At 42.6% G+C, this 24,350-nt stretch overlaps 1 protein-coding gene across 4 annotated transcripts in view; it reads right to left on the bottom strand.

Moving 5' to 3' along the window:
• The window catches only part of nav2a (neuron navigator 2a), a 319,405-nt gene that overhangs the window by 98,119 nt on the left and 196,936 nt on the right, over nt 1-24,350 (bottom strand). For all 4 annotated transcript variants that reach the window (XM_080885572.1, XM_080885574.1, XM_080885571.1 and 1 more), the window contains 11 exons: nt 15,706-15,835; nt 13,654-13,972; nt 12,742-13,465; nt 11,115-11,334; nt 9,276-9,559; nt 6,751-6,911; nt 6,440-6,622; nt 4,064-4,116; nt 2,112-2,135; nt 1,647-1,721; nt 12-95 (listed from right to left, as the gene is read on the bottom strand). In XM_080885572.1, the coding sequence (XP_080741698.1) occupies nt 12-95; nt 1,647-1,721; nt 2,112-2,135; nt 4,064-4,116; nt 6,440-6,622; nt 6,751-6,911; nt 9,276-9,559; nt 11,115-11,334; nt 12,742-13,465; nt 13,654-13,972; nt 15,706-15,835 (2,257 nt within the window). The remainder of the gene's footprint in view (nt 1-11; nt 96-1,646; nt 1,722-2,111; nt 2,136-4,063; nt 4,117-6,439; nt 6,623-6,750; nt 6,912-9,275; nt 9,560-11,114; nt 11,335-12,741; nt 13,466-13,653; nt 13,973-15,705; nt 15,836-24,350) is intronic.

The following is a 24,350-nucleotide window of genomic DNA, read 5'->3' as shown; positions in this document are numbered from 1 at the left end:
TCTGTTTTTACCTTCTGCTCGGCCGTCAAGGTGAGACTCTTCAGCCTTATGGTCATGTTGCCCAGAGACTGTTCAAACGCTGCCACCAGGTGAGCCTGACAAGAAACAATCAAATTGCATCTTAACAACTCCTTACATAACATGGCAAATATACAAATACACAAATTTTAGCTAACTTCAGAGAGCTAAGTGGTTCGTGTATAAAGAATTGTATCCCAAGTCTGTTTTATAATATCCTGTAAGTGTATGAAACAATCTTGATTTAATAAACAGAGACAATAAGAAAATGAACGGCCTACTTTTTGGATGAACGGAAAAAAGTGAGACACGTTAACCTTGAGGCTAAAGCCCAAACATGTTAGTCAATCCATCTTCACACCAAAATGAAAACATAACCAAACCCAAATAATATACTAACCAATAATGTCCTGGGAAAAAATATTATCTTCTGGAGAGGGCACATTACGAGTACAACTATGACAAAACTGTTCCAAAAACAATCCTTGGATCCTTGGCTCATTCAAGGCCACAGACAGTCAACGATTGGTCAGACCTAGTTTAACTCTAGGTGGTGTTTTTTTTTTTTTTTTTTTTTTTTTTTTACACGACCTTCTGAGAAAGAGGTAACTTGGGTATGTGTTCACAGTTCAAAAGAAATACAGACACAGACATGACATGTCAAAGAAAAATAATGTGAGTGCCAAGGATTAAAACTGGAGACAAATTTACAACAAAAGACTTGAACTATTCCTTTTGAGTGACATGGATCATTATGGTGATTTAAACAGTTAGACATGGGTGAACTTGCTCATCCTTCACTATTATGTTCTGGGCTGTGAATATAAATGTTCCGCGGACGCCTGTAGAAATGTGTGTGAGAGTTGAGCACAGTGCTGACTGACATGTGATTCAAGTCGTGACTTTTTAGAGCAGCCTCCAGGGCTTCAAGGTGTGTTCAGATAATTCATCATGCATATAAATACATTTGAACAAAGCCCACCTCCCCAATACCAGCTCCTGTCTGCTCCGTCTGTGCTTATCTTTCAACACTCGTGTGCACTTTGTGTATCCAGGCGTCATCGACAACAAATCTTTACTCCACATCTGGGACAAACCCTCGGCATTGTGCTGGGACTTGACACTGCTGTAATGTAACACCTCTGCCTTGCTTCCATATCTCTAATCCACAGTGAAACTACTAGCAAGCGCCCACTCAGGCTGAAGATTACCAGCTGAGCGTGGCAGGACTTGTGCAATACAGGAGCAGGGTTGGCAGAAATGATCATGTCTAGAGATGCTTAAAGAGATGTTCTGATCATTCTACCAGTTGTAAAATGATACCTGTAAGAGATATCCCCTCAGTCTGAATAAGTGTTTCTGCCTGTATTTGGAAAATGTTCAGGAATTTGAGAAAACGCTGGCATTTTAAAGAGCTCAATATGTTTGTTAAAACTTCTCTAATTAGCAGTTAGAAATGAGCATATATGGAAATTATTTGACATATAATGGCTTATTTAGCTTAATCTTTGGAAAATAAAAACTATATACTATATATAATAAAAGGGTTTTTTTAACCCCTTTGATAGTTTTGACAGATGTTCTTCAACAGTTTGGGTTTGCATGTTCTTAAGTGCTTGAGGCCTTACATTTGCACTCAGTTGTGTTGTCAAGGCTGAAACTTTTTCCTGGGAGGCATCCAACTCCCGCCGAAGCTTGCGAATCTGAGGATTTACAAGAAAAAAAAAATGCCATGACATCAAAAGGCGCCAAAACAAAAGCATACACACATAGATTTAAATACATGCATGCCTTCATGGAGCATGTATGTAACGCTAAGCACATAAATGCATCCAGCATCAAAAGAGTCAGGCTCCCAGATTGAAGCTCTGAAGCTGTGATTGAAGTTCAGGTTCAGCGGTGAAATGGCAGAAAGCATAAAAGAGCACGCGCAGGTGTTCACAGGAACAAGAGCTTGTTACAGGGTCAGTCACAATACAGCTACACGTGTATCTGGATCCAACTGTAAAAACATCCCCGTGTTCCAACAAGTCCAGTGGCTGTGTGCGGAAAATTAAAGAGGAGAGAAGTGCTGTGGGCGGGCTGATGCTTACCTCCGACTGAGACTTTTCCTCATTCTGTAAAACAAACACCAGAAGATAAGAAAACCATTAGAGGGCACCACTGACTGAATTGAGACAGACTTTAATTAAAAAGCAGAGCAGAGTGGAGGTTGGAGCACACTCTCGTCTGATTTGTTCGCTCCATGGATATGAGCTTTATAAACTGTGGAAGATATTGTCTGGCGTAATATGTCTGGAAAGTAGAGAAATCCTCCTAAAGGCATTTCACTGAGAGATTCATTGTCTTGACAGGCTACACATGGAACAATAGTAAGAAAAGACAGGTAGTCAAATATGTACAGAGTGAGAGCATGCAAAACAAACGCTTGCACGAACACAACACACCCTGCTGCCGTTCACCAAAACAGCGAAACACGCAACACCCACATTTATGTGTAAACACACTGCAACGGAAAGATCTTTCTTAGCAAGAGGTCAGTGTATTGTTGGATCAAAACTGGCCTCCCTGAGGCTAAAATTTAATACGACTATGAAGCCGTCTTACGCCATTTCCAACCAATGACAGCGACGTAGCAAATGCCTCAGTTTTCCATGAATTTTGCATCTTCTGATGAAGATTAGATATAAGATTTAATATACGATTTTAAATACGAAATTACATTTATAGAACTTTGCAGTGTGATTTGCAGTGTGATCAACAGTCTTTCAGCATAGCTCCTGAACTTGAGCAGGAGAGCTGATAAGCCACGATTTTTCCATCTGTCCACTTTCCAGCTCCTGATCGGAGCAGCAGCACGCAACAGCTTTTATCATCTAATCTGTGCACAGAGGTGTGTGAGCACATCTGTGTTGTGGCACGTGGCATCTGTCCACATACGCAAACGGAGCTGTCAATTGCATGCAAACACTAACACACACACGCACACACACGAAAGGCTTATCCTAGATACACAAACAGCAGTCTGTCTTGGAAACGCAGACAAAACATATCATGTATTTTCTCTGTGGTGACACATAAGCTCTTCAAATGTGAATATAATTTAGTTAGGCAAAATGTTTGTGTGCTTTTAAGGACAAGCAATAAATAGGATAAAAGAAATTTCATATCAGTGTGATTTCTAACCTGGAGACCTTTAAACTAAACTGCAAATGAATCTCTGAAATCAATCAAGCACCATTACCTCGCAATCTACACTCAGAAAAAAAAAAAAAAAAAAAAAAAAAAAAGAGTTCCACATAATCAGATAGTTAACAGCTGTATTCAACACTCAGACCACAAGAAAAACAAAGACTTTCTGCACCCTACGGCCCTGCTCCGTCTCATCCCTACCGTTAGTTGCCACGATGCGACAGCGCCTGTCAAGGATAAAGTTGCCATCATTTTGCTTCCAGTCTCTTCCCCTCTGTGATTTTGAACCTGCGACTCTTTATCTCAAAAAGAACCAGCCAGTGTCTGAGAGTTTCTCTGCTACACCTGCCCAGGTGAGGAAACTCACACAGGGAGGAGGAGCCACACTGTGAAGCACAAACCTCTGACTGGCTACAGTGCATACTCGTGGGCTGTCCCGTGTGACTTCAAACAGCCAATTTCTCACAGGATCTTTGAGTTACATATCTGCGCGGATTAGGGGGTAAATTCACCAATTCATGTAGTCAGTATATCATAACTGCGCTGACAAAAGAACAAACTGGTTTCTCCAGTTTCCATGTGAATTGTGGTGCTGCTGCAATACCACAATACCTGCTGCTTTGCAAAGACTGCCTTAAATGAGATTTTGCCTTTTAGATACCATCACAAAAGTGCACGCTTTTTCAGTAGCAGTTATATTGAAATGTTTTTCTTATTCTTTATTTACCCAAAAATAATGTATCCAGAAAAAATGCACTGCTTCTCTTTTGCATCACTTTAAAAATGTAGTTTTTATTCAGAACCTCAGTCATATATGACTAACTCTGTTTAACTTGGCAGTTTCTGAACTCACCGTGGAGTAAATGGAAGAAGTGCTGGAGACCAGAGACAGAGATGATCCGTGAACTGAAAAGACAAAATATGAAAGCAGTGATTAGAAATTACATCTGTAGACACAAGCACCTTCATTATCAGCAGACCTCCCACACTCCCCTCACTAACCACCCACTCTTTTCCAACACTGCCCACCCAGCACGGTTCCTCCCAGTCTTCCCAGCTCCTGCCCACCTCCTCATAAATGACATAATGACTGCCGAGATAAAGAACTCCTACATGCAGCAGTCAGACTGTGGCGCAACTAATGACTCAACTGGTAATAACACATCAGAGGCAGGGAAACAACACCAGCACTGTTTCCTGGCTGTGAGCAGATCAGAAAGGATCAGCAGTGTGATGTCATCAACCGCACCGAGAGGTTGTGCCGATCCCAGCTGATTTATTAGTTCATAAATAGCCTTGTAAGTATGAGATGTGACTCACTTTTATCTTGATTTGGTCTAGACAGAATCATGTGCTGGAAGCCACATGAAAAGGTGAACTGCACTTTAGTTTTAGATCATCATTATTAGTTTACATCTTTTTCTAACTACTAATATCCATTATTCTTCACAGAAGTTGTTTGATTAAGGACGCCGGTAGCGCTGAAGGTTTTATGAGTGCAAATTCCCAGTAAGTCTCTTTTAGCCTGCAGATGCAGGAAGAGGATCAGAACATACAATGATAAAATGGGGAGGCTTTTGGGTGGAGGGGATGGAGTGAAACTGTATAATGGTGTCGCTCTTAAAAAAAGGACAGGTCCGACAAAGTGTTTTGAGTATAATGTGACTTTTGTCCTGTCACTCAAAGAACAGTCGGGTAACTCTACACTTGGGTAATACGCACATGTACACACACACACACACACACTCTTATCCTCACAGGCCTGCACACTGCAAACCAACACACAAACACACAGCAAGAGTGTGTGAGATGGAGAAAGTTATGTCTGAGTAATCTTGAATGTCACCACATATCCCTCACACCTCACTGTGAACCCTGTCATTATCTCCACTAGTAAAAGAGAGGACAGACTCGTAGAGCTGGAAAGAACTGAGGCAGATATGCTATCGGGAATGGCGGTGTCTTAATAATAAGTTTGCAGCGAAGTAACTGTGCGTGCACATTCCACCAAACTCTTAAAAAAACAAAAAAAAAAAAAACAAAACAAAAAACAATCAGGTGTGCGTGACTTTCAAAATTAAGGCAGCTTTGAAACTGTGTACACGAGAGAGGACACGACTAACCGGTGACCTTAGTCTCTTAGCAAAAGAAAGCCTTAAACATGTGTTTGCTTAGAAATGTAACAGTGTTCTGGAGGAAGATAACGGATGGCAAAAGGTGAAATCATGAACATGTCTGGTATGGCTGACAAAAGATGTTTATCAGAGTTTGATATTTAAAAAAAAAAAAAAGAAAAAAGGTTTCAATGTGGAATTTAGAAGAACACATACAATCAGCTGTTTCACAAAACGTGTTACCAGATTTGATGTCTTTGCTCATGGCTTTGTCCTCTATATTTACACACCGCCTTCACTGTGGAGGACACACATGCCTTTGTATTCCTTTACAGTTTTGGGTGTGAAACCCGCCTGTGATGATCATCTGTGCTTTCAAGTTTTACGTCAGCATCCTATAACCTAAAACCAACCAGGATGACTGTGACAAATTTGAGAGGAGTATAAATTTCTGCACTTTTTTTAAACTATAAAATGTTTCACTTTACCTCCTAGCATGTCTTTCAGCTGCATTATAACAGGTTATGTGTTTATTATGGTTTACTGAAATCCAAGTTCACAGCAAACTACTGTTTTAACATCACTGAATGCTGGGTTTTTCCCCATTGAGAGAACAAAATACTGTGCTTCCTTCACTCTCCCTTCTTCTCCCCCCCCCCCCTCCCCCTCTAAATCAAAGTGCTGTTTCTATGGCTCAGAGGATTGGGATGGCTCCAGCAGAGAAACCTCTCCTGAGTGGGGAGTCTGCCCGCTGGTGGGAAAAGCACTGGTGGGTACTTTTCCCAATAAACAAGCTTATGAAAAAAACAAAGCCACACTAAAGCTGATTATGGATTTCTAAGGGGGATAAAGGGCTTTTCTTTGAGGAGGGGTTGTAATCTGCCCTAATGTTCTCTAAACAAATGGAATAATAATTCTTTTGGCATGAGGACGTGAAATAAGGAAGCTGAGGCTTCACAGTCACAGAGGGATGGGGGGGCATGCAGTTCTTAGAAAAGGATTACACCTAATTACAGATTTCACCAAACATCTGAGGAAAACGTGGCCAGGACTCACACGGAGCCACCGAATATTCACCAAACCACCACATCCAGCTTTTTCCCGTCTCCTCCTACCTTCTTCGAAGCCATCCCTGAAGGATCCCGATCTGCTCATGGTGCGTGTCTTCTCGTCAAGCGACATGCAGGAGTTTCTCAGACGGTTGTCACAGCAAGGGTCGATAGGGGCATCCTGATTGGTCAGGCTGTTGTTGCGCAGACCACCAAGGTTAATCTGAGCTGATGAGGTCGGGCTTGATGCTGTGAAAATGATATACGGCAATGTAAAAGTTGGCAAGCATTACATTTCTTTGTTACACATATGTTTATAAAATGTTATAAAATTGTGACAAAGGACTAAGGTAACATTGTCAGATGTGGAGACATACCGAGTTGTCCAAAGTTGAAGCGTGTTCCAGAGGGGGAGGTGAGGCTGGAGCCGGGAGAGAACGGAGAATTGCTGGCCGAGTCCTGTAGGCCACTGGTGGAGTGGGAGCGCAGCCAATCACGGGCCTCCTCGTGGCCTCGCAGCTGTGGTGAGGGACCATACCTACAGGACATCAAAGACAAAAAAGGTCAAACCAGAAGTGAGGACACAGAGCAGAACAGGTCTCCGTTTTTACGGATGAGTTGATCTCGATTTGGATTTTTTTCCCCAGATACGTCACAATCAGTGAGATGATTTCTTTCTTTTTTTTTGCTGAAGCAAACTGATTAATGGCTTGGATTTAGCGACAGATGAATCAGATGCTGAAACAATTTAAGACAACAATGTGCCAACACTGACCGACTTCCAGCTGTGAGAAACATAAACTAGCAGGAAAAAAAAAAAAAGCAGAGCAGAAGCCAAAGAAAATCTGAGGCCCACAATCAAGTGTGCTGCATCGAAGCACAGTGACAGATCTGTACGGGGGACAACGCGACATGCCTCTGCACAGAAGCACAACACAACAACAAATGTGCCAAGTGCTAAATTAAAAAGAAAAGCATTCCTGAAAGCGTGACAACAAGCCTCGAAGACTGAATGTGGACGCAGAACAACAAAAAGAAAGGCGGAGGACAATTTAGTGAACCAGTGTGCAAAAGTGCAACATGACCAGCGGGGGAGTGAATTCAGTACCTGAGTCCCTTCTTAGGCAGAGTGTTTCTACCACAGTGTGGTCCGCTGTGGGAGAGAAACACTTCAGAAGAGGAAAACAAAGGAAGCAAGGAGGCAAGGAAACATGTGTGGCTGCATCTCTCAACAACTACCAAATTATATTATTTCTAGACTGCAAAAAACATCCATCTTTACATGTTGAGTCATCTTTTTTTAAAATTTTTTGGACACAATTTTTCAGTTTTTCTGTGGAAAAGAGTTTAAAGACTCAGAAAGATAAATAAAAATAATGATCTGAGATTGATATTTTTGCAGTGAAAACTCAAACACAACCTAAGCTCATGCTGGCATCTCTGTACTCTACCACAAGGTGGCGATAAGTGAACAGTCATAACAGACTAGAAGCTGTCCGCCAAACAAAAACACTGAAGCTGCCAACATCCACACAGACACCCTCACAAATGCACTCTGACACACAACCATTCACACAGTAGCTTAAAAAAAAGGTCATAAAAACAATATCCACACAAACCACCACACAGAGCGACACATTTCAAACTAAAACCACAAAATACTAACTAACTACCGCACAGAGGGACTCTCTGAGGTTATTGGTGGTGCTCTCTGTGTGACAGCAGGTGGTGGTTTAGTAGGTAAATCCACAGCTGTTTCACCAGAAGCCTAGCACTTGCATACAGGCACATTTTACCTGTCCTGCCTCCGAGGTAGGGTGTTTCGGCTGAATATAGGGCTAGCAGAGGGGGAGGAGAGGGGACTGATGGAAGACAGGAAGGGGAAAAAAAACGCACAACAGACACAGAGAAAGAAAGTTTTTAGAAAATAACGCAAATGAAGAAATGTTTAAGAACAGATCAAGTCCATGACGCTTCACCAGCGAAGCTAATAAGAAAACTCAGCGAGGGTGATGTCACCTCCTTAAAGCTTGAACTTCAGATGCTATTAAGTTTCCTCTATGTCATTCCTGTCACATTACAAAGTCAACCTGTCAGGATGGAATCTGCTACAATGACCACAATTACTGTATAATCAGCTGAGGGCGCCACGGGATTATGTTTCTGCTCGAGTGCAGACAGAATGACAAACAAGAAGTGACAACTCACCATGGTGGATGCTTTATACATCATTTTGATTCTGAGTTCTTTAAAAGGTAGCCGATGTCAAGTCAACAGAATGTTGGACACAATAGATCTTAGAATAAAATACTTCAAGTGCTCACTAGAATTAAGCATTATACAAACCATTTTTTACTTAACCTACGCTTTCATATGTAAGGAGCTTTTTATTTGCTTCATTAGGCCATGACCATTTTACATGAGGCATGCATTTCTTATTACCCTTCAACTGCTGTTTGCAGCTACAGTGGTCATTCATTAATAGCTGGATTCAGCTGGATTGTATTATTTTACTACAATTACTGTCTTATTTGTCCTTTTAACTAACAACTCTTTTTAGCTGTTGCTATCTTAGCTTTTAGAAGCACAATGTTATAATGAGGCACTGATCTGACTGAGAAACTGAGGCACACTGCAAGGTCATGAGATAACTAACCTGCTTTACTGTCTTTTTTTAACATAATGTACCAAAAGAACATTACAACTCAAAACTAGTCAACACCATAAACATTAGTAAAGTGCTTACAGAGGTAACAGTTAAGAGGACTTCTACACAATCCGACTTTTTTTCTCCTCAGGTGAACTGTCATTAATGTGAAATCTTCTGCAAAAATCAAACTGATGAATGTAAAATATTAAAGGGCTCAATGTTTGATCATTCGTAGGAAATGTGTGTTCTAACCTTTCAGACATGCCGGTCTTGACACTGCCGGTGCGACCCAGAGCGGACAGCGTGTCCTCCCTGTGGGTCCCGTGGCCGCCACCTCCGGCGCTGCCTAGGCTCATGTCGATGGACTCGCTGCTCGTGTGCATGCTGCTGACAGAAGGGAAACCCACGCTTCCAGTTCCACCGTGTCCACCCAGGGTGCTCTCCCTGCTCTGCACAGAGGAGCTGCTCAGGGTGGTTCCCCACGTCAGGCTGTTGGAGGGTCCAGTGGAGGAGTACACAGAGCCAGGGCTGGAGGCCTGAGGATGATCAAAAATTAGATTTAACATAAAAAAAAATAAATAAATTAAAAAAAAAATCTGCCTATATTTTGAAGTGATTATTTTGTGATGTGCAGCAATAAGATAGAGCACTGACACAGTCCAATTAAACTTGCTGATTTACACATCTCGCAGTCACAGAGTAAGATTATCATATTGGGAGACATGTTTCTGGCCTAATGGGTTAACCTTAGTTAACCCTGAGCTGATGAGGGAAAAATATATTGATATTGACCTTCTTCTAGGTCTATATTTTATCCCTACAAACTAGCATTTGGCTCTTTAACTGCCAAAAGATCGACTGTGTTAGCCGTGTTTTTACTGAGTGGCCTGTTTTGGCCCAGGACAATGCTAACCCTATTATAAAAGCAAACAGACATATTTTTAAACATGCACCCTCACAAGTATACAAGATGTTCTAGTTTTCTCAGAGGATGTATATTCATTAGGATAACTGAGTATTTGGATATCTTCGTGCCCACTGTTTAAAAAGACACGACTGCTACTTTGTAAAAGATGACAAAGTGTGACACTTCATGATTCATAACTAATCTGGTTAAGCCTAATGAATCATGTGTGAACATGATGGAAAGGTCATGATCCAGCATGCTCACACATTTGTGCTGTGCTGCAATATGTAGCCTACAGTCAATCCAACAAGTACACACACTGCCAGGTTCTACTTCAACTGAACACACCTAACAGCAGTTCGAGGAAATTACCACATTTGTGGAATTAGTAAGGTGAGAACAGAAATTATCTCCGTGTCCCTCCCAAAGCCTTGTAGTAGTTCTACAAACATATCTCACGTGCTTAACACACATCTGGATCATTGCTGAGCTCAGAGGCGCATAACCATTTTGAATCTAAAAGCCGAACCTGACCTTCTTGTTTGGATGTCGACCAGAAATCGCAAAGCTAACACGTGCAGTCGCTGTAGCATTAACTCTAAAGACCAGATGGATGTCTGTGCCAAATTTCATGGCAACCCGTTTAACTTTAGTTCATGTAATCCCTGACCAACCACGGAGGAATAGGCACGTCTTCTGACTTTGGAACTGCCTTCAAAACCAGATGGTACTTCTCAAAGGCCTAATAAATAAAGTTGGGAACTCTTTCAATTCATCCTTTGTACTCCATGAATTCATTAATTAATACCTTCTTGTCATGCTGCAAACATGTTTCTTATTTTTGTATAGCTGCTTTTAAACCACAAAACAAACCAAGTAGATACTTTGGCTCTTTTTATGGTAACTAACAGGTGGTGAGCAGTTGGAGAACTGTACAGCTACATGTAAAAGTACAGCTAATGAATAAGTAGCTGTTCCCTTGACAGATCCAAAATCGACATCTACTAAAATCAACTAATATCCAGTCTAGTTCAGCAATTTCAAAAGTTTAAAAGACTGATAGCACCTATAGTGTATAAATGAAATTCTTTCTGTAGAGAATAAAGAATCTTCTTGATAGATGTAATATTTTTTATTTGACTGATATTCTAATCCAGTCTCTCCATTATTTACGTCCTGCTCACCTGCTCACTGCCCAGCGTGCCTGTCCCCGATCCAAGTGCCCGGCCTCCAAACAGGTGACTGCTGGTTTCGTTGTCCAAGCAACTTAGTCCTCCATCGGGAGACTCCAGCACTGTAGCCACATGATTCATGGTAGCATGGGCGTTGGAGATAACAGTAGAGTTCTTCATGCTTTCAGCTGTGGTCACTGGCGCCTGTTTACTGGGCTTTCCACCAAATAATCTGTGGTAAATGCGGAAGAGGCAGAAAAGCTAAAGTGCTTGTAGTAGAGCAGAAAGTGTGCAATCTTGTATTTGTAATCAGCAAATTCACAATTAACACTGTAGTATATCATCGCATAAATAATTCCATTTCGATTTTTGTATACAGCACCAAACCATAATCGCCCAAAGGTGCTCTATATTGTGAGATAGAGAGCCTACAATAATACAGAAAAAAACTAACAATTATACAAGCCCCTATGAGCAAGTACTTGGTGAGAGTGGGAAGGAAAAACTCCCTTTTAACAGGAGGAAACTTCTAGCAAAACCAATTTAAAAAAGTAGCATATTAATATTAATAGAAAATAGAAAAAGGAGTAAAATGTTTAGAGAGTACCATCATTCTATTACGTTTGTGTTGAGATGATGATCATCATTTCATGTTATTACTCTGAAATTTACTCTGGAAGCATCGGGCATTCGCTGAATTTAAAAATAAAAACCTTAATAAACATATGAATAAATCAATACACTGAACTAAAGCTGCCAAAGCTAGAAAAGAAGTCAGTTTGATCTTACAGGTAAGGACAAAAGGCTGTGTTGTACTTCAGAGCACCATATTTATGATAGAAGATAAAACGTCTAAAATATGACAGAACAACTTTTGTTGTTGTTGTTGTTGTTGTTTTTTCTTTCATCAATACCTTAGTTTTATAATCACTGAAAGCTGAAAACTAAAACTTAGATTACCTGGACAGCCTAGTTTGGAACTGTGGCAGGATTAAAGTGTTAAATGGAGCAGCAAAGTGATTTAAAAGTGCTTTTGTTTTGCCAACAATTCAACTGTATTCATTTCAACTCTGTAACAAAGAGGACAGTAGCAAAACTGTAGCCAGTATAGTCAGTGAATCTGAGACAAGGCCAGCACACACACAACTCTCTCCTCTTTCTATGCTAATCTGTGGTTAGATTTAAATGGCAGGCAGCGGTGACTGGAGCCGTGGTAGGCGATAATAGCAGCACAGTCTCTTTGAAGAGTTATCACTCCCTCACATTAATGAGGGCAGAGAGCTGAGGTAAGACTCAGCTTCCATTACCCTGTGCCACACCCTACACCCCACACCACCAAGGCTGAGGCTTGGCAGCTGATCAGCCGAGCTCAAGGTCTGATTCACAATGGCCTGATTTAACCTCTCAAAGACTGTAACAAGTCTACACATGTGTTCCTTACTCACCACTACTTATCATTTGCTGTGAGTGCATGATTACTGCCTTTAAAATGGTCTTCAGTGTGTGTGTGTACTGCATGCGGGTGAAGTCAAGCCCATACAAGAGGGCCCCCACAGAGGGTGGCTCATCACTTAGCTGTCAGTGAGTCTGCAGGATTACTCAGCATACAAAACGATGGTTTCTAAGTGTGTGTGTTCACCTGCGTAATGTAGGTGAAGAAACCTGCTGTCTTCCTGTCAGAGGAACAGTTGCTGCTCCTCCGCTCTGCATCGCGACCCCACTCCTGAGGTTGTCAATCTCAGAGACACCTTTTTCCCGATCTGTCTGATTGGCCAGCAGGCTTGCTGAGCCGTTGGCCTTGGCTATGCTGATTGAGTTTTTCCCATGAGAGGTGACAGAAAGCACAGCGGCTTCAATGCTGCTGGTGGAGGAGCGGTTCCCATTGCGGGCGGCTGCTCCAGAGCGGCTGGGTCTCGGCAGGCTACGGTACTGCAGGGTGGAGCGGGCGCTCATCGGGAGGAAACCATCATCATGGTGTCCTAACACTGTGCCTCCATCCTGCCCGCCAGCCTTCAACCCTCCGGACAGTGAGCGCGCCCCAGATTTAGGCATCTTCCCCAGTGTAGCCGAGCCGCTGGTGATGGTGGCACCACTGGCGGTAACCATTGTTACCATCCCATGGCCTTGCTTCTTGAAGCCAAAGGTGCTGGTTGGGGTGCGTGAGGTCAGTGCGTGCGTCTGTGTGTGGGGCTCGGAGACGGTGTTTGTGAGTGTGTGTGTTGTCGGTGTGCGGCTGGTGGGGATCGTCTGTTTTTTGGCCTCATCACCACTGCTGCGCCCAGCATCCGAGGGTGAGCGATGAAGGCCGTTGGAACGAGGAGAGAGACGTCCTTTTTCTGACACCTTAACATCATCTGTCTTACCTGCAGAACACAGAATGAGACATCAGAAACACAGGCTTTCAAACTCTGACTTGACATCTCATTTTTCTCAATACAGTGACACCTGCATCTATAAAATGTGACAAATTGTCCTTATGTCTAAAAGTTTATTCGTCACACTTGACTTTAATGATCATTTTTTTATTATCAGTGCTGGATGATCATGTTACCTGAACTGTGGGTCTTGTGGCTCACTGAACCAGTGGAGCCTGTGCTACTAGTGCTTTTAGTCCGGGGTGACGTCACCCCCACCTGAGTGCTCATGCCTCTCCTCCAAGAGCCAGTGTGGGACACGGAGGGAGTCTTTCTTCCTGAGCCACCCTTGTCTGACTCATCAGAAATGTCGGAGGGGTTCCGACGACTCCACCTGGAACCTGTTTCCATCCTAACCCCGCTGTCTGAACGTCCGTCTGACCTCTTGACCTCGTCTCCAGACCAAGTCTGGTGTGCCGGTGTTGAGGCTGAGTGCTTCTCTGCATCCGTTACAGGCTGGGAAGACATACAAAGATAGTCAGATTTACTGCAGTAGTAGAGAATGTGGCTCTAAAAAGCCCCCTTTTATGACCAAAGCCATCATACTGGTTAAAGCTACCAGCATTTACGCCGTCATCACCACCTGTGCAGCTGTCTGAGAACATCTGGGCTTAAGCATCTCGAGCACTAACAGCTTATACACTTTTTTACCTTTGCTTTGTCAAGCAGTTCATGTTTTTGAGGAAGCTACTTCATTTCAAAATTTTCTGAAGCAAGATGCAAGCCTTTTAAAACTCCGATAGGTGATCATTGAAATCATGCTGACTGTTTAAGCTTTACCATTTTCAATTTGCTGTTACAGCTCAGCCTTAATTTGTAAATTAGTAGATTTCAGCTACAGGAAAGATGACAGCAGCTTTTAAGTAGATTCTGCAGCTTTCCAGACAACGGTACAAAAATGCAGCTCTGCTCACAGACCTTAAAAAAAATCCAGCCAATATAGGATTCCACGAGGACAGATGACACACACTTAATGAATCTGGCTGCTGCACTAAGAGAAAGACGTCTTTGTGCACACCTTTGTTTTTCTTCTCCACCTCTGCCTCTGAAGCAATAACAGACACGCGTCAGCCACAACACAATGTGTGTGTGTGTGACATAAACATGTGAGTCAGCTGTTAATATTCTCATTTCACCTCTCAACTTCCTGAGCCTTTAGTGGCTCAAAATCACTATTTAATGGTTTAAAGCTAGTGTCAACACCAGCTTTAGCTTTGAGAGTTCAGAGATGTGCCGAGGAATGCTGGGACAGACACAGTTAGAAAAAAAAATTGAAGTAGAGCAGACAGACGCTCATTCAAATCAATCAAAATAAAAAATAAAAATCCAGGCCATATGAGGCCCTTCACAAATTTTCATCTGGCTCACATTTTAAAAGATAGAATATGTTAATTTTGGCCCAGAGAGTTACATACACTCCCTGCAAATGCCAAACTAAACGGACAGGCACGTCTCCACTGCACCTGAAGATTAAAGAACACAAGAAAAAAGCAAAGTTCATTTTGAAGGCAGATCATTTCAACTCAGGTGGGAGACTGAGTATGTTTTTATAGAGTGTACCAAGAGGCCTGTATGTCCATTGGCCATCAGACAGTTTCTAAATTAAAAAAAACCATTAATGCCTTGCTGTCATTTTGAATCCACAAAGCAACAAAGATCTGGAGCCACAGATGGAAACAAAGGCTTCAGAAAGTTGTTAAACTCAAAGCAGGCATGCAACTACAGCAGAATGTTTCCAACCTCAGATACAGATGGTTTCATATTTATAACTAGCGTCAAGACAGAAGGTTAGGCTATAGATTACAGGTTTGTTAAGACTTGCAGACATGTGTGCAGCAACAACAATAAAGATTTATTATTTCTATTTTCAAATAAAGACTGTGGTTTTATCAAGCACCCCATATTTTCAGCTGTCAAATTAAAATGTCATGAAACAGGTTGGTGTGAGGTGCCCGGATGGTGGACCTCTTACACAACCATAATCAGAAAACACTGTTATGTCCTAAATAACAACAGCTAACATTTTTCTTGACTGGTACCCTTGAGTTTTCATGTGGGCACAAAGAAAATACCTGCTCTATTTTGGCGAAATAAATCAAAAATAATGATAAAACAAAAATGATCATCTTTGACGAGAAGCTCTAAACACTCTTAAAAAGACTGCAGTGTTCTTGAGTGTGTAGTCTCACCTGTGTACTGAGGCCCTTGCGCTGTGCTGCGGGGGTGTTGGCGTATGAGGAGATGGAGGAGCTGGTGTTGATGTCATCTGTGTCGATGTTGTCGCTGATGCCACTGCTCACAGAGCTGCTGTCGTCCCAACTAGACACACACACCAGTACAGGAGGAAACACTCATTTTAAATAGTGCTTCTTCCAGAGTGAAGACAAAAAGGAAGACAGCAGAGCTTGGAGACACCAGACTGAATTGTGATGCTTCTTATCCTATGAATACAACACTGCACTACCTAAAAGTAATTATTCTGTTCCCTTTCCCCCATTTCCATATTTCTTTTCAGGCACAGACGCACAGAACTTTGAGCACTGCTAAACTGAAATAAACGTTCAGAGCTGCCTCGTGATTTATATTCATTGAAATTGAACTGAATTCAGTGTGGGTACACACACACAAACAGGCTGAATGGGGTTGTCTATCACACGAACAAAGGCGCAATGGAGGGGTGACATCATGGTGTGCTTGTGTGTGTCTGAACTGTTCAAACAGACCCATCTGAACAGGATATTTGTAAATATGCGTGTGTGTGTGTGTGTTGCTTAGAATCTGTGGGGGACAGGAAACCCAGCCAGTTGGCAAAGATCACTCTGAAAGGACCGGGGGGGGGCAAATGGTGATGGCCGGTACAGGGTTGGCATCAGAACACACACGCGCACAACTCTTGTCAAGCTGTCACTTGCATTTTTAAGACTCATCGAGGACACATGCTTGTCTCAGTATATTGTACGTTTCATCTACAAATACTCTTTATAAGTTAGTCTGTCAGATAAATCTGTTATTACCTAAAATGTTCTATTTCTAAAATGAAGTAAAACCAGAGAATTTGTAAACTATGAAGGTTGTGCTGTATATGATTTAAAACAATACAGGTTGAATTTGGATTTCTTTGAGCAGTTTGTGTTTTTCTGCAGCTTTCCCTTAACAAAATGAGCAAAACTCCTCAAATCAACAATAGTGTCTGAACATAAGCACCAACACAAGAGCTTCATCTCATTAAGGGTACGTGTTTGAAAGACCACCAAAAACCTAAACTCAAATATCCCATCGTTTATTTTCTAACTGCTCCAATTCCTCATTCATCTTGCAGTCTTGATTTTTATACAACATTACTGCTCAGTGGCTAACTTGGAAGTCCGCATGAAAACATATAATTATGGCCTTAAAAAAAAAGAGAAAACTAAACAAAAACAAAGCATTTCCTATGGCAAAAATCCCAGACTCAGATTGCCACCGAAACCTAATCAGCTGTTTCTTGGCAGACTCTAAACAAAATACATCTGCTGCTTTTGGAGCAACCTTGCTAACAACCTGACAAACAGAGACAGGGGAAAACACAACTTCCTTCTGGGATCACCGGCACAAGCAGAGTGAGTGGAGCCATTGGCTTTCAGAGTTGAAAGCATCCGTAAAGCATCCGTAAAGCAAACGAGCTGTGAGGTGCAGAGAGATTGAGAGTGACCGCAACCGGTTCAGCTCATCCACACAGCCACAGGGGAAATTCCCACACACATCAATGCAAGAAAAAAAAAACCCCAAAAAGGAAATAAAGATAACATATGAAATCTGCAATGGCCTTTGCAGATTCTCAACAAATCATAGCTGTCTGTGCTAAAGGACAAACTTTCTATTTTCTTTTATGCGCGCACACAAAGATAAGAACACACATAGGTATCTACCTGCTCAGGGTGCCTTGGTTGCTGTGGGAAGCAGAGCGCTGCGGGAAAATGCCGAGCTGGACAGAGAGCTTCATGACTCCATGCCGCTGAGAGAGTTCACGCAGCCAAATATCTGTCCCACTCCCTCTCTGTCTGTCGCTCTCTCACTCTGAGCTTCCTCAATGTCTCTCGCTCCCTCTCTTGCCCTGGCAAAGTTCCTAGATTGAGCTCCTTTGTCACTCGTTGCGCTGATGCTTCACCCCTCGGGCACTCTTCGTCTCTCTCTGGACTAACAGAGAGAGAAACCTGTAAGGAGGGGGGGAGAAGGGCCTGCCCTACTGCTGGTAACATGAGCTTCCCCCGGGACTTTTAACCACTTCACTGCTGCAGCCGCACCACTAAAGAGTGCACACTGAAACACACCCCAAGCCCTAAATAAGCCACTTCAGCCTGACAAAAATCAAGAGGCAACAAAAGTCAAAACTGCATGATCACAGACAAAGTCTCTGAAACTAAAGGACAATCCGCATCCCGCTGCTGCTTTTTTGTGTCTTTCCCAGCCATGGCTTATGCCTGTGTGTGTGTGTGTGTGTTTGTAAGACTGCAATTTCCCAGACAGATCCACCCTGACCAGCTGACAAGCCAGTGCTAATTAGAGATCAGGCCAAGCGGCGTGGCTCAGCCCACAGCCTCCCGCTGGCAAAGCAACCTGCCAGTTAACAACCACTGAGCCCTTTACAGCCAATCACAGGAGACAGAGACGGGGGGAACCAGTGCCAAACACAGGCCAATGAGGTCGGCATTTAATAGATCATCACACTGAGGGGATGATGTGATGTACTCCTAACTCTTCCAGTTTACCCAAATCATAAAATTATATATTTTCTCCTCTTAACCTTTTACAGGATCAAGTCATGTAGAAAATTTCGGGATTTTTAGATTTCTTCCTCTAACATAATATAACAGAAGCAAGCGGGATAGGGTATGGAAATGAACGGAAAAGTGACTCTTACATGTAGTGGAGTTTGCAGTTAAACTGTATGTGCAAGTTTGTCATTCATCGGGATGACATGTGGCTACACTGTGTCACTCTGCAAACCAGTCAAACAGGACAGAAGTGAAGAAAGAAAGTGACCTAAATGAAGAGAGAGCGAGAACCCTCGTCTCAAACCAGGTCCCTTTAGAAAACTTGCTGCTTTCCCGAAGGGGTCAGAGTTCAGAAGTCAAACCTCCAAAATTCCTTAAAGAGAAAAGCAGAGAGGGGGAGGCAAGAGGATGAATGAAAAAAATGGGCTCCTGCTCGGGTCAGCCAATAGAAGTGTCTAAAAGTGTCCTGAGAAAAGGGCAGCGGTTGTGTTTGTTTTAACTTTTCTTGTGTGTGTCCCTTGAGGCTGTGGTGGGTTGGTCTGCTGTACTGTACCCCCCCTTCCTGAAAAGCCCAGTCCGACTCTGGCACATGCACACAGGATCTGTGCCGCAGAAATGTACACACAGACGTGGGGCCACAACAGAGCTGCGAAGCAGAAGTAAGGGGATTTCCTGTGTTTGAGGGGTGACTACTGGTCCTCACGTTGCAGCTGTATCACATAACCCCAAACTGCTGCTCTGCCCACTATACAGACAGACAGATGGGAGAGGAAGAGGGAGTGGCTTTAACTGACGGTCTCTCTGACTTCCAGCCCTCAGGGTTTGATGCACGACGCAGATAAGAGCATGGACAACTTGACAGGTGAGTCCTGTGGAAGCATCGGGACAGAAGGAGTGTCTAGACTTTACCTCCACACAAATCAGTGCCATCATAACCATGCAAAACAATTTATTCCTATCACTAAATGGTACAGCATGAAGGATATCAATTTCTCTAAGCCAACGCTGCCTCACAACAGCATTTACACCTGCAGGTGCTCATTGCCTTGAAGCCCAGGAGGAAGTGTTTCCTGTGTTTGAGGTACTTCAAAAAGTATTATTATGGTATAAGAAAAAGTTGAAAGTCTGAAAAAAGACCATATATTTGAATACACTTAAAGCTTAAAACAAACAAACAAAACAAATGATATGAGGACTAAGTGCGAACAGTGTGAAGATGAAGGCAGTGGAGAACGGCACATTCTGGGCTGGAGCCCAGGAGCCCTGTGGTATGAAAATGACACAGCTGTCCCTGTAAGACAGGACTGGACTGGACTAGACAACACACTGAGGAATGTCTCTCTCTCTCGCTCTCTCCATTTTTTTCTCCATCTCTCTTTGGTGTCTAGTCCTATTGTCTTCTGTCCTGGGAAAACATTTGCTATCTATACTCTGAGAATTTATCAAAGCATGTAGATCCCTCTGGCTGCCGCTCTTTCACTTAGCTTCTCTTTGACTTCTCCCTCTCTCTCTTTCTATTTGATGTGTAAACACAGACTCCTTTAGATTCGACAGACTGACCCGGATCCACGGTAAAAACTCAACAAACTTTTCACACACGTGACACGCATCTCTGAACTCACGCACATGACTCCACCATGCTGCATCTGCACACGCGACAAAAAAAACCCCTAAATTTAAAAGACTACTGTGACAAACTTGGAATTCCTCATGTCTGCAGGCATAAACACACACCGCACTCAAAACTAACCTACTGTCACCTCAATGCTAGAATGAAGCACAGAGCTGTGACTCCTGCCTGTAGACCATCGGTTAAGGAAACAGGCTCCCGGGATCGCTGGGATAAATAAAGAAAGAAAAGACGGCTACAACATAAAAACAGATTTTTCCTAAGCTGTCCCTTTTTTTTAATACTCATCTGGTTTGAAATCTTTAAAAGAGTCCCCAGATGACAGATGATAACCCACTTTAAGGAAATAAAACATTTTCAAGAGGCTTCTCTCTTACTCTTGAACCATTTGTGTTTTTCTCCCACTTTTCTAGTTTTTCGACAGATGCTCTTGGTTGGGTTTCCATCTAAGCTAACGATTAGTCATGCAGTGCAAGACTGTGCAGTAAATACAACTGCTGATGTAAAAAAACAAAAACAAAACCCCCCCAAAAAAACCCATTCCTGTTTAACATGTATCAGCTGTATATCTATTATATAAATATACAACTGGGATAAATGAAGGATAACATTTGGGAATCATGGGACAAAATATGCTGTCTGTTTCAGGTCTGCAGACCTGAAACACACTCGTGTCCCCAGAGCTTTTCCTGAGCTCACATGGTGAAACGTGGATAATCAGCTTAATACTTTAAAGCTGCAACCTGCACGAACCCCACTCCCTTACTCCCCATCTGAATTCAAGCTAACATGGAAAATATATGATTCAGGGAAGGTATGGAGAGTTAAAACTTACTCTGTGTTGCTGATTCCACAAACCACTCGCTGTAGATTAGTTAATGCTCCTTTGATCTGCATTCCCCATCTATTATCACCTCCTGGTCTGGGTCAGATTCCATATTGGACCAGAGACAAGGGACCATCTCTGGCTTCTTTGTTTTCCTTAAAAAAAACCCACACGACTGGACTTGTAGCTTGTTCAGCTGCCTGTGGCAGCAACTTTTATCCCATATTAAGCTTTTTGTTTTGCCCTCTATTAGTACTTTAAAAAAAAGTGGGTGGAAGGATGGGGAAAGAACGATTGTGGCTGTTAGAGCTGCAATGTTTGACAAAAAGAGAACACTTGAATTTACCTGAGTAGCAGCCCCGCCCGCCCTCTTTAGTGCTCGTCAGTGTGCCCAGCGGGTAGGTGTTTGGTGTTCTGCTGATGCAGTATCCATAGCAACAAAAACATCAGTTCTCTTAAGACTCTGTCTCTGTGGGTTTCTTTCTTCTCATATTATGTTGCTCTTCCCCATCGATTGACCCTCAACATTTATCAATTTCACCCCCTAACACAAACTAAAAATTAAGGATATGAGCTACAATAACTGTCAAGGAGAGGTCTTACTTTTAGGGAAAAAAGAACATGCAACTGAACTGACTAAAATAGAGATTTTTTTTTTTCTCATGTGGGCGGAATAGCATCTTATGCCAGCTGCAGCATGTGTGTGGGAGTACCATTAACTTGGAAACACAGTTGACCTCACATCTTGCATCGAACAGCTTCAGATTCAGACGGCTCCCAGAAGCCCCGCAATGCCTGGCCTGCATGGTTTGAGCAGCCCCTGCCCCCTTGGGATATAGCAGAGCACAGCTTTTAGCATGACTGTAGCTGGGAGGCAGTTAAAGCATTTAGCAATCGAGGGGGAGTCGAAGGCTTTGTGAGAATCTGGACATTTGGAGAGAAAAATATTTGGCTGCTTATTGTGTGCTATGAGTGAGCATTTGTAGAAGGATAGAGCAGACAAAGGAGAGGCTTTTTAACTCACGGGGTGAATGTGTGCAGTTACAGATACCTTTTCATTCTTTTGTTTAATTACAGTCTAGAACCATACAGTAAAGAAAATCTCACTGGGGACTAGGGATGGGTACCGGTGTCCGGTGCCATCATGGCACCGGTTCTGACATAAACGGTAGTAACCAGACCGAAAAGCAGCGCACATTTCGGTGCTTTATTTCGGTGCTTTTTTTTCCTGAGCTGTGATACACTTCTAGCCAATAATTTTACGTTTCCGAGGATAGTAGGCGGGGCCAGGTACGTACGTTCTTTTAGAGCAGAGCTACAGATTAAAATGTCCAAGGCGAAGCGGTCAAAAGTCTGGCTGTACTTCACAGCAAAATATGCAAACTCAGCAGCCTGCAACAAGTGCTTTAAGCTGATACTGTGATACTGTCAAAGGAGGTAACACCTCAAATCCGATGAAACACCTGGCGACGCATAGCGTTTTTTTTAAAAGCCCAGAAATGCGCTGTATGATAGCTTGCTGCGAGACCTCACACCGAGCACATCTACTGTGCGTGGGTTGCCTGTTATTGGACCCGGAGTTAGCAACATCCCCCAAAAACACGAAGAGGAGAGTCCTGGCCCCTAGCCCTGTCAGTGTAGCAGAAATGATGACGGATGATGACGGCAGCAGCAGCCGTTCTTCTCTGGGCGAGTAGCTTAATGTTGTTCGTGTGTAATTTACGTTGAGTAGGCTAACCACGTTATTACATTAATGCATGTAAGGTGAACTAGCAAACCTCATCATAGCTACATGCGGCTGTCTTCTTGTTTGATGGCAGATACTCCCTTCACCCTGGCCAAAAAGGCTAAAATGACCAAAGAAAAAGTGGAAAACAGTTAAACATGAGAGGTTTTGGACAAAGTTTGTGTTTTTTCCATTGTTTAAGCACTGCTTAAAGCCAAGAGTGATGCCATATATGCCCCATAGCTGCAGAAAAGGCTAACATTGTTATCTTTTTACAAAAAACCAGCTGAACATGAGAGGTTTTTGGACCAATTTTGTGTTCTCCATTCTTTAAGCACCGGTTTGAGCACCGTTTGAGCACCGGCACCGTTTCAAAAGTACCGATTTGGCACCGGTATCGGATAAAACCTAAACGATACCCATCCCTACTGGGGACATTCCTGATTCTTTTCTCCAAGGTTCATGTTTGGCACTTGGAGCACTTTAGCACCACCAATGGGTCAAAGATGTTAATCCTGTAAGGCCTGAAGGATAAAATTGAAAACCAAAAACCAAAAAAAACCTGACGTGTTTTGTGTGTTGAGAAATTAAATATTAATTTGCATATATGAGTTTTTATTTGAATCATTTCTGCTACATCTGGGTTTTTTTGTTCAATTTATTGCTCACAGTATCTTTACCTTAAACAAATAAAACACTGATGATGCAGAGGTAACAAACATGATAGCTTAACCCTGTACACCTGGAACCCTGTAACACCTGGCGTTACAGGGTTAAGCTATACATGAAAATCTTGGACAATCAACAGAAACAAAGAATGAGAAGGAGTTTAAATTATATCCTTAAGATGAAAAAGCTCTAATAACGGTGGAATTGGTGGAATTCCTTGGAACCTTTATATAAGCTTTGCAGCTCAAATTCAGCTCTCAAAGCAGACTGTTTTCACAAAAAATGCACTTTAACTTAATTCCAAACACAACATTTTACATAATGGCACAAAAAAAATCATGCAGCATTTTCTCCCTAATCCTGATAATCTATCACTACTGCAACCTGCACCCGTTTGCCATCATTAACCAAGGCCTTCTGATAATCTAGACTGGAGCTGAGGTCCAACATACACACAAACACACAAAAACTAATGGGTTACTGTTAGTTAAGTCTTGATAAACAGCAGCTGTGTTCAGCAGTGACAGGCTGATGACGCCAACCAGCAGGACCAAGAAAAGACAGTATAAAGTATGACCAGATGCAGCTGTGCCCATGTATGTCTGTTAACATATTCTCCTGGTTTCAGGGAACATGGGTCATAAAGAAAAGGTAAAAACTGATCTAGCAATTATTTTAGTCAGAGCTCGGAAACCTTCCACACACATTCACTTAGCTAAGCCAGTGAGAGCAGGTGGAGGTGGGGTTACAGAGGACAGACAGAGATAGACAGGTAAAGTGTGAGACACATGGCATGCCAGCTGTTGGTAGCTGAGGAAAAGAGCTTATGAGGTATAAGTTGAAGCTCTTTCTTCCCCTACCTCAGGCCAACAGGGAACCTACTCAAGTCTAGACAGGAGAGATAAGATATTGGGGCTCGGGGCATGTTCTAAACAACTTCAGCTCTCATGCAGGTGGGACTGAAGCGCAGTGAGACAAACTGGAAACCAGCAAATGTGCTTTCAAAAAACATAGGCACCAATTTTCTGACAAATAAAATCATCAGAGATTTCTTAAGTATCAAAGTCCATGATACGCACATTTGTTTTTGCATGATAGGATTGCAGATAAAGTCCTTTGAAAACGCATCATAATAATTTAAATATTGAATTAAACAAGACTTTGTTGCCTGTGGTTGCCAATTGTGAGGCAGTGGTTGCCTCACAATTGTGCTCAGCAGGCCAACAGGG

This window comes from Rhamphochromis sp. 'chilingali' (genome assembly GCF_963969265.1).
Source record: "Rhamphochromis sp. 'chilingali' genome assembly, chromosome: 6".
In the NCBI taxonomy this organism is placed as follows: Eukaryota; Metazoa; Chordata; class Actinopteri; order Cichliformes; family Cichlidae; genus Rhamphochromis; species Rhamphochromis sp. 'chilingali'.
This window is presented reverse-complemented; position numbering and strand designations above follow the sequence as displayed.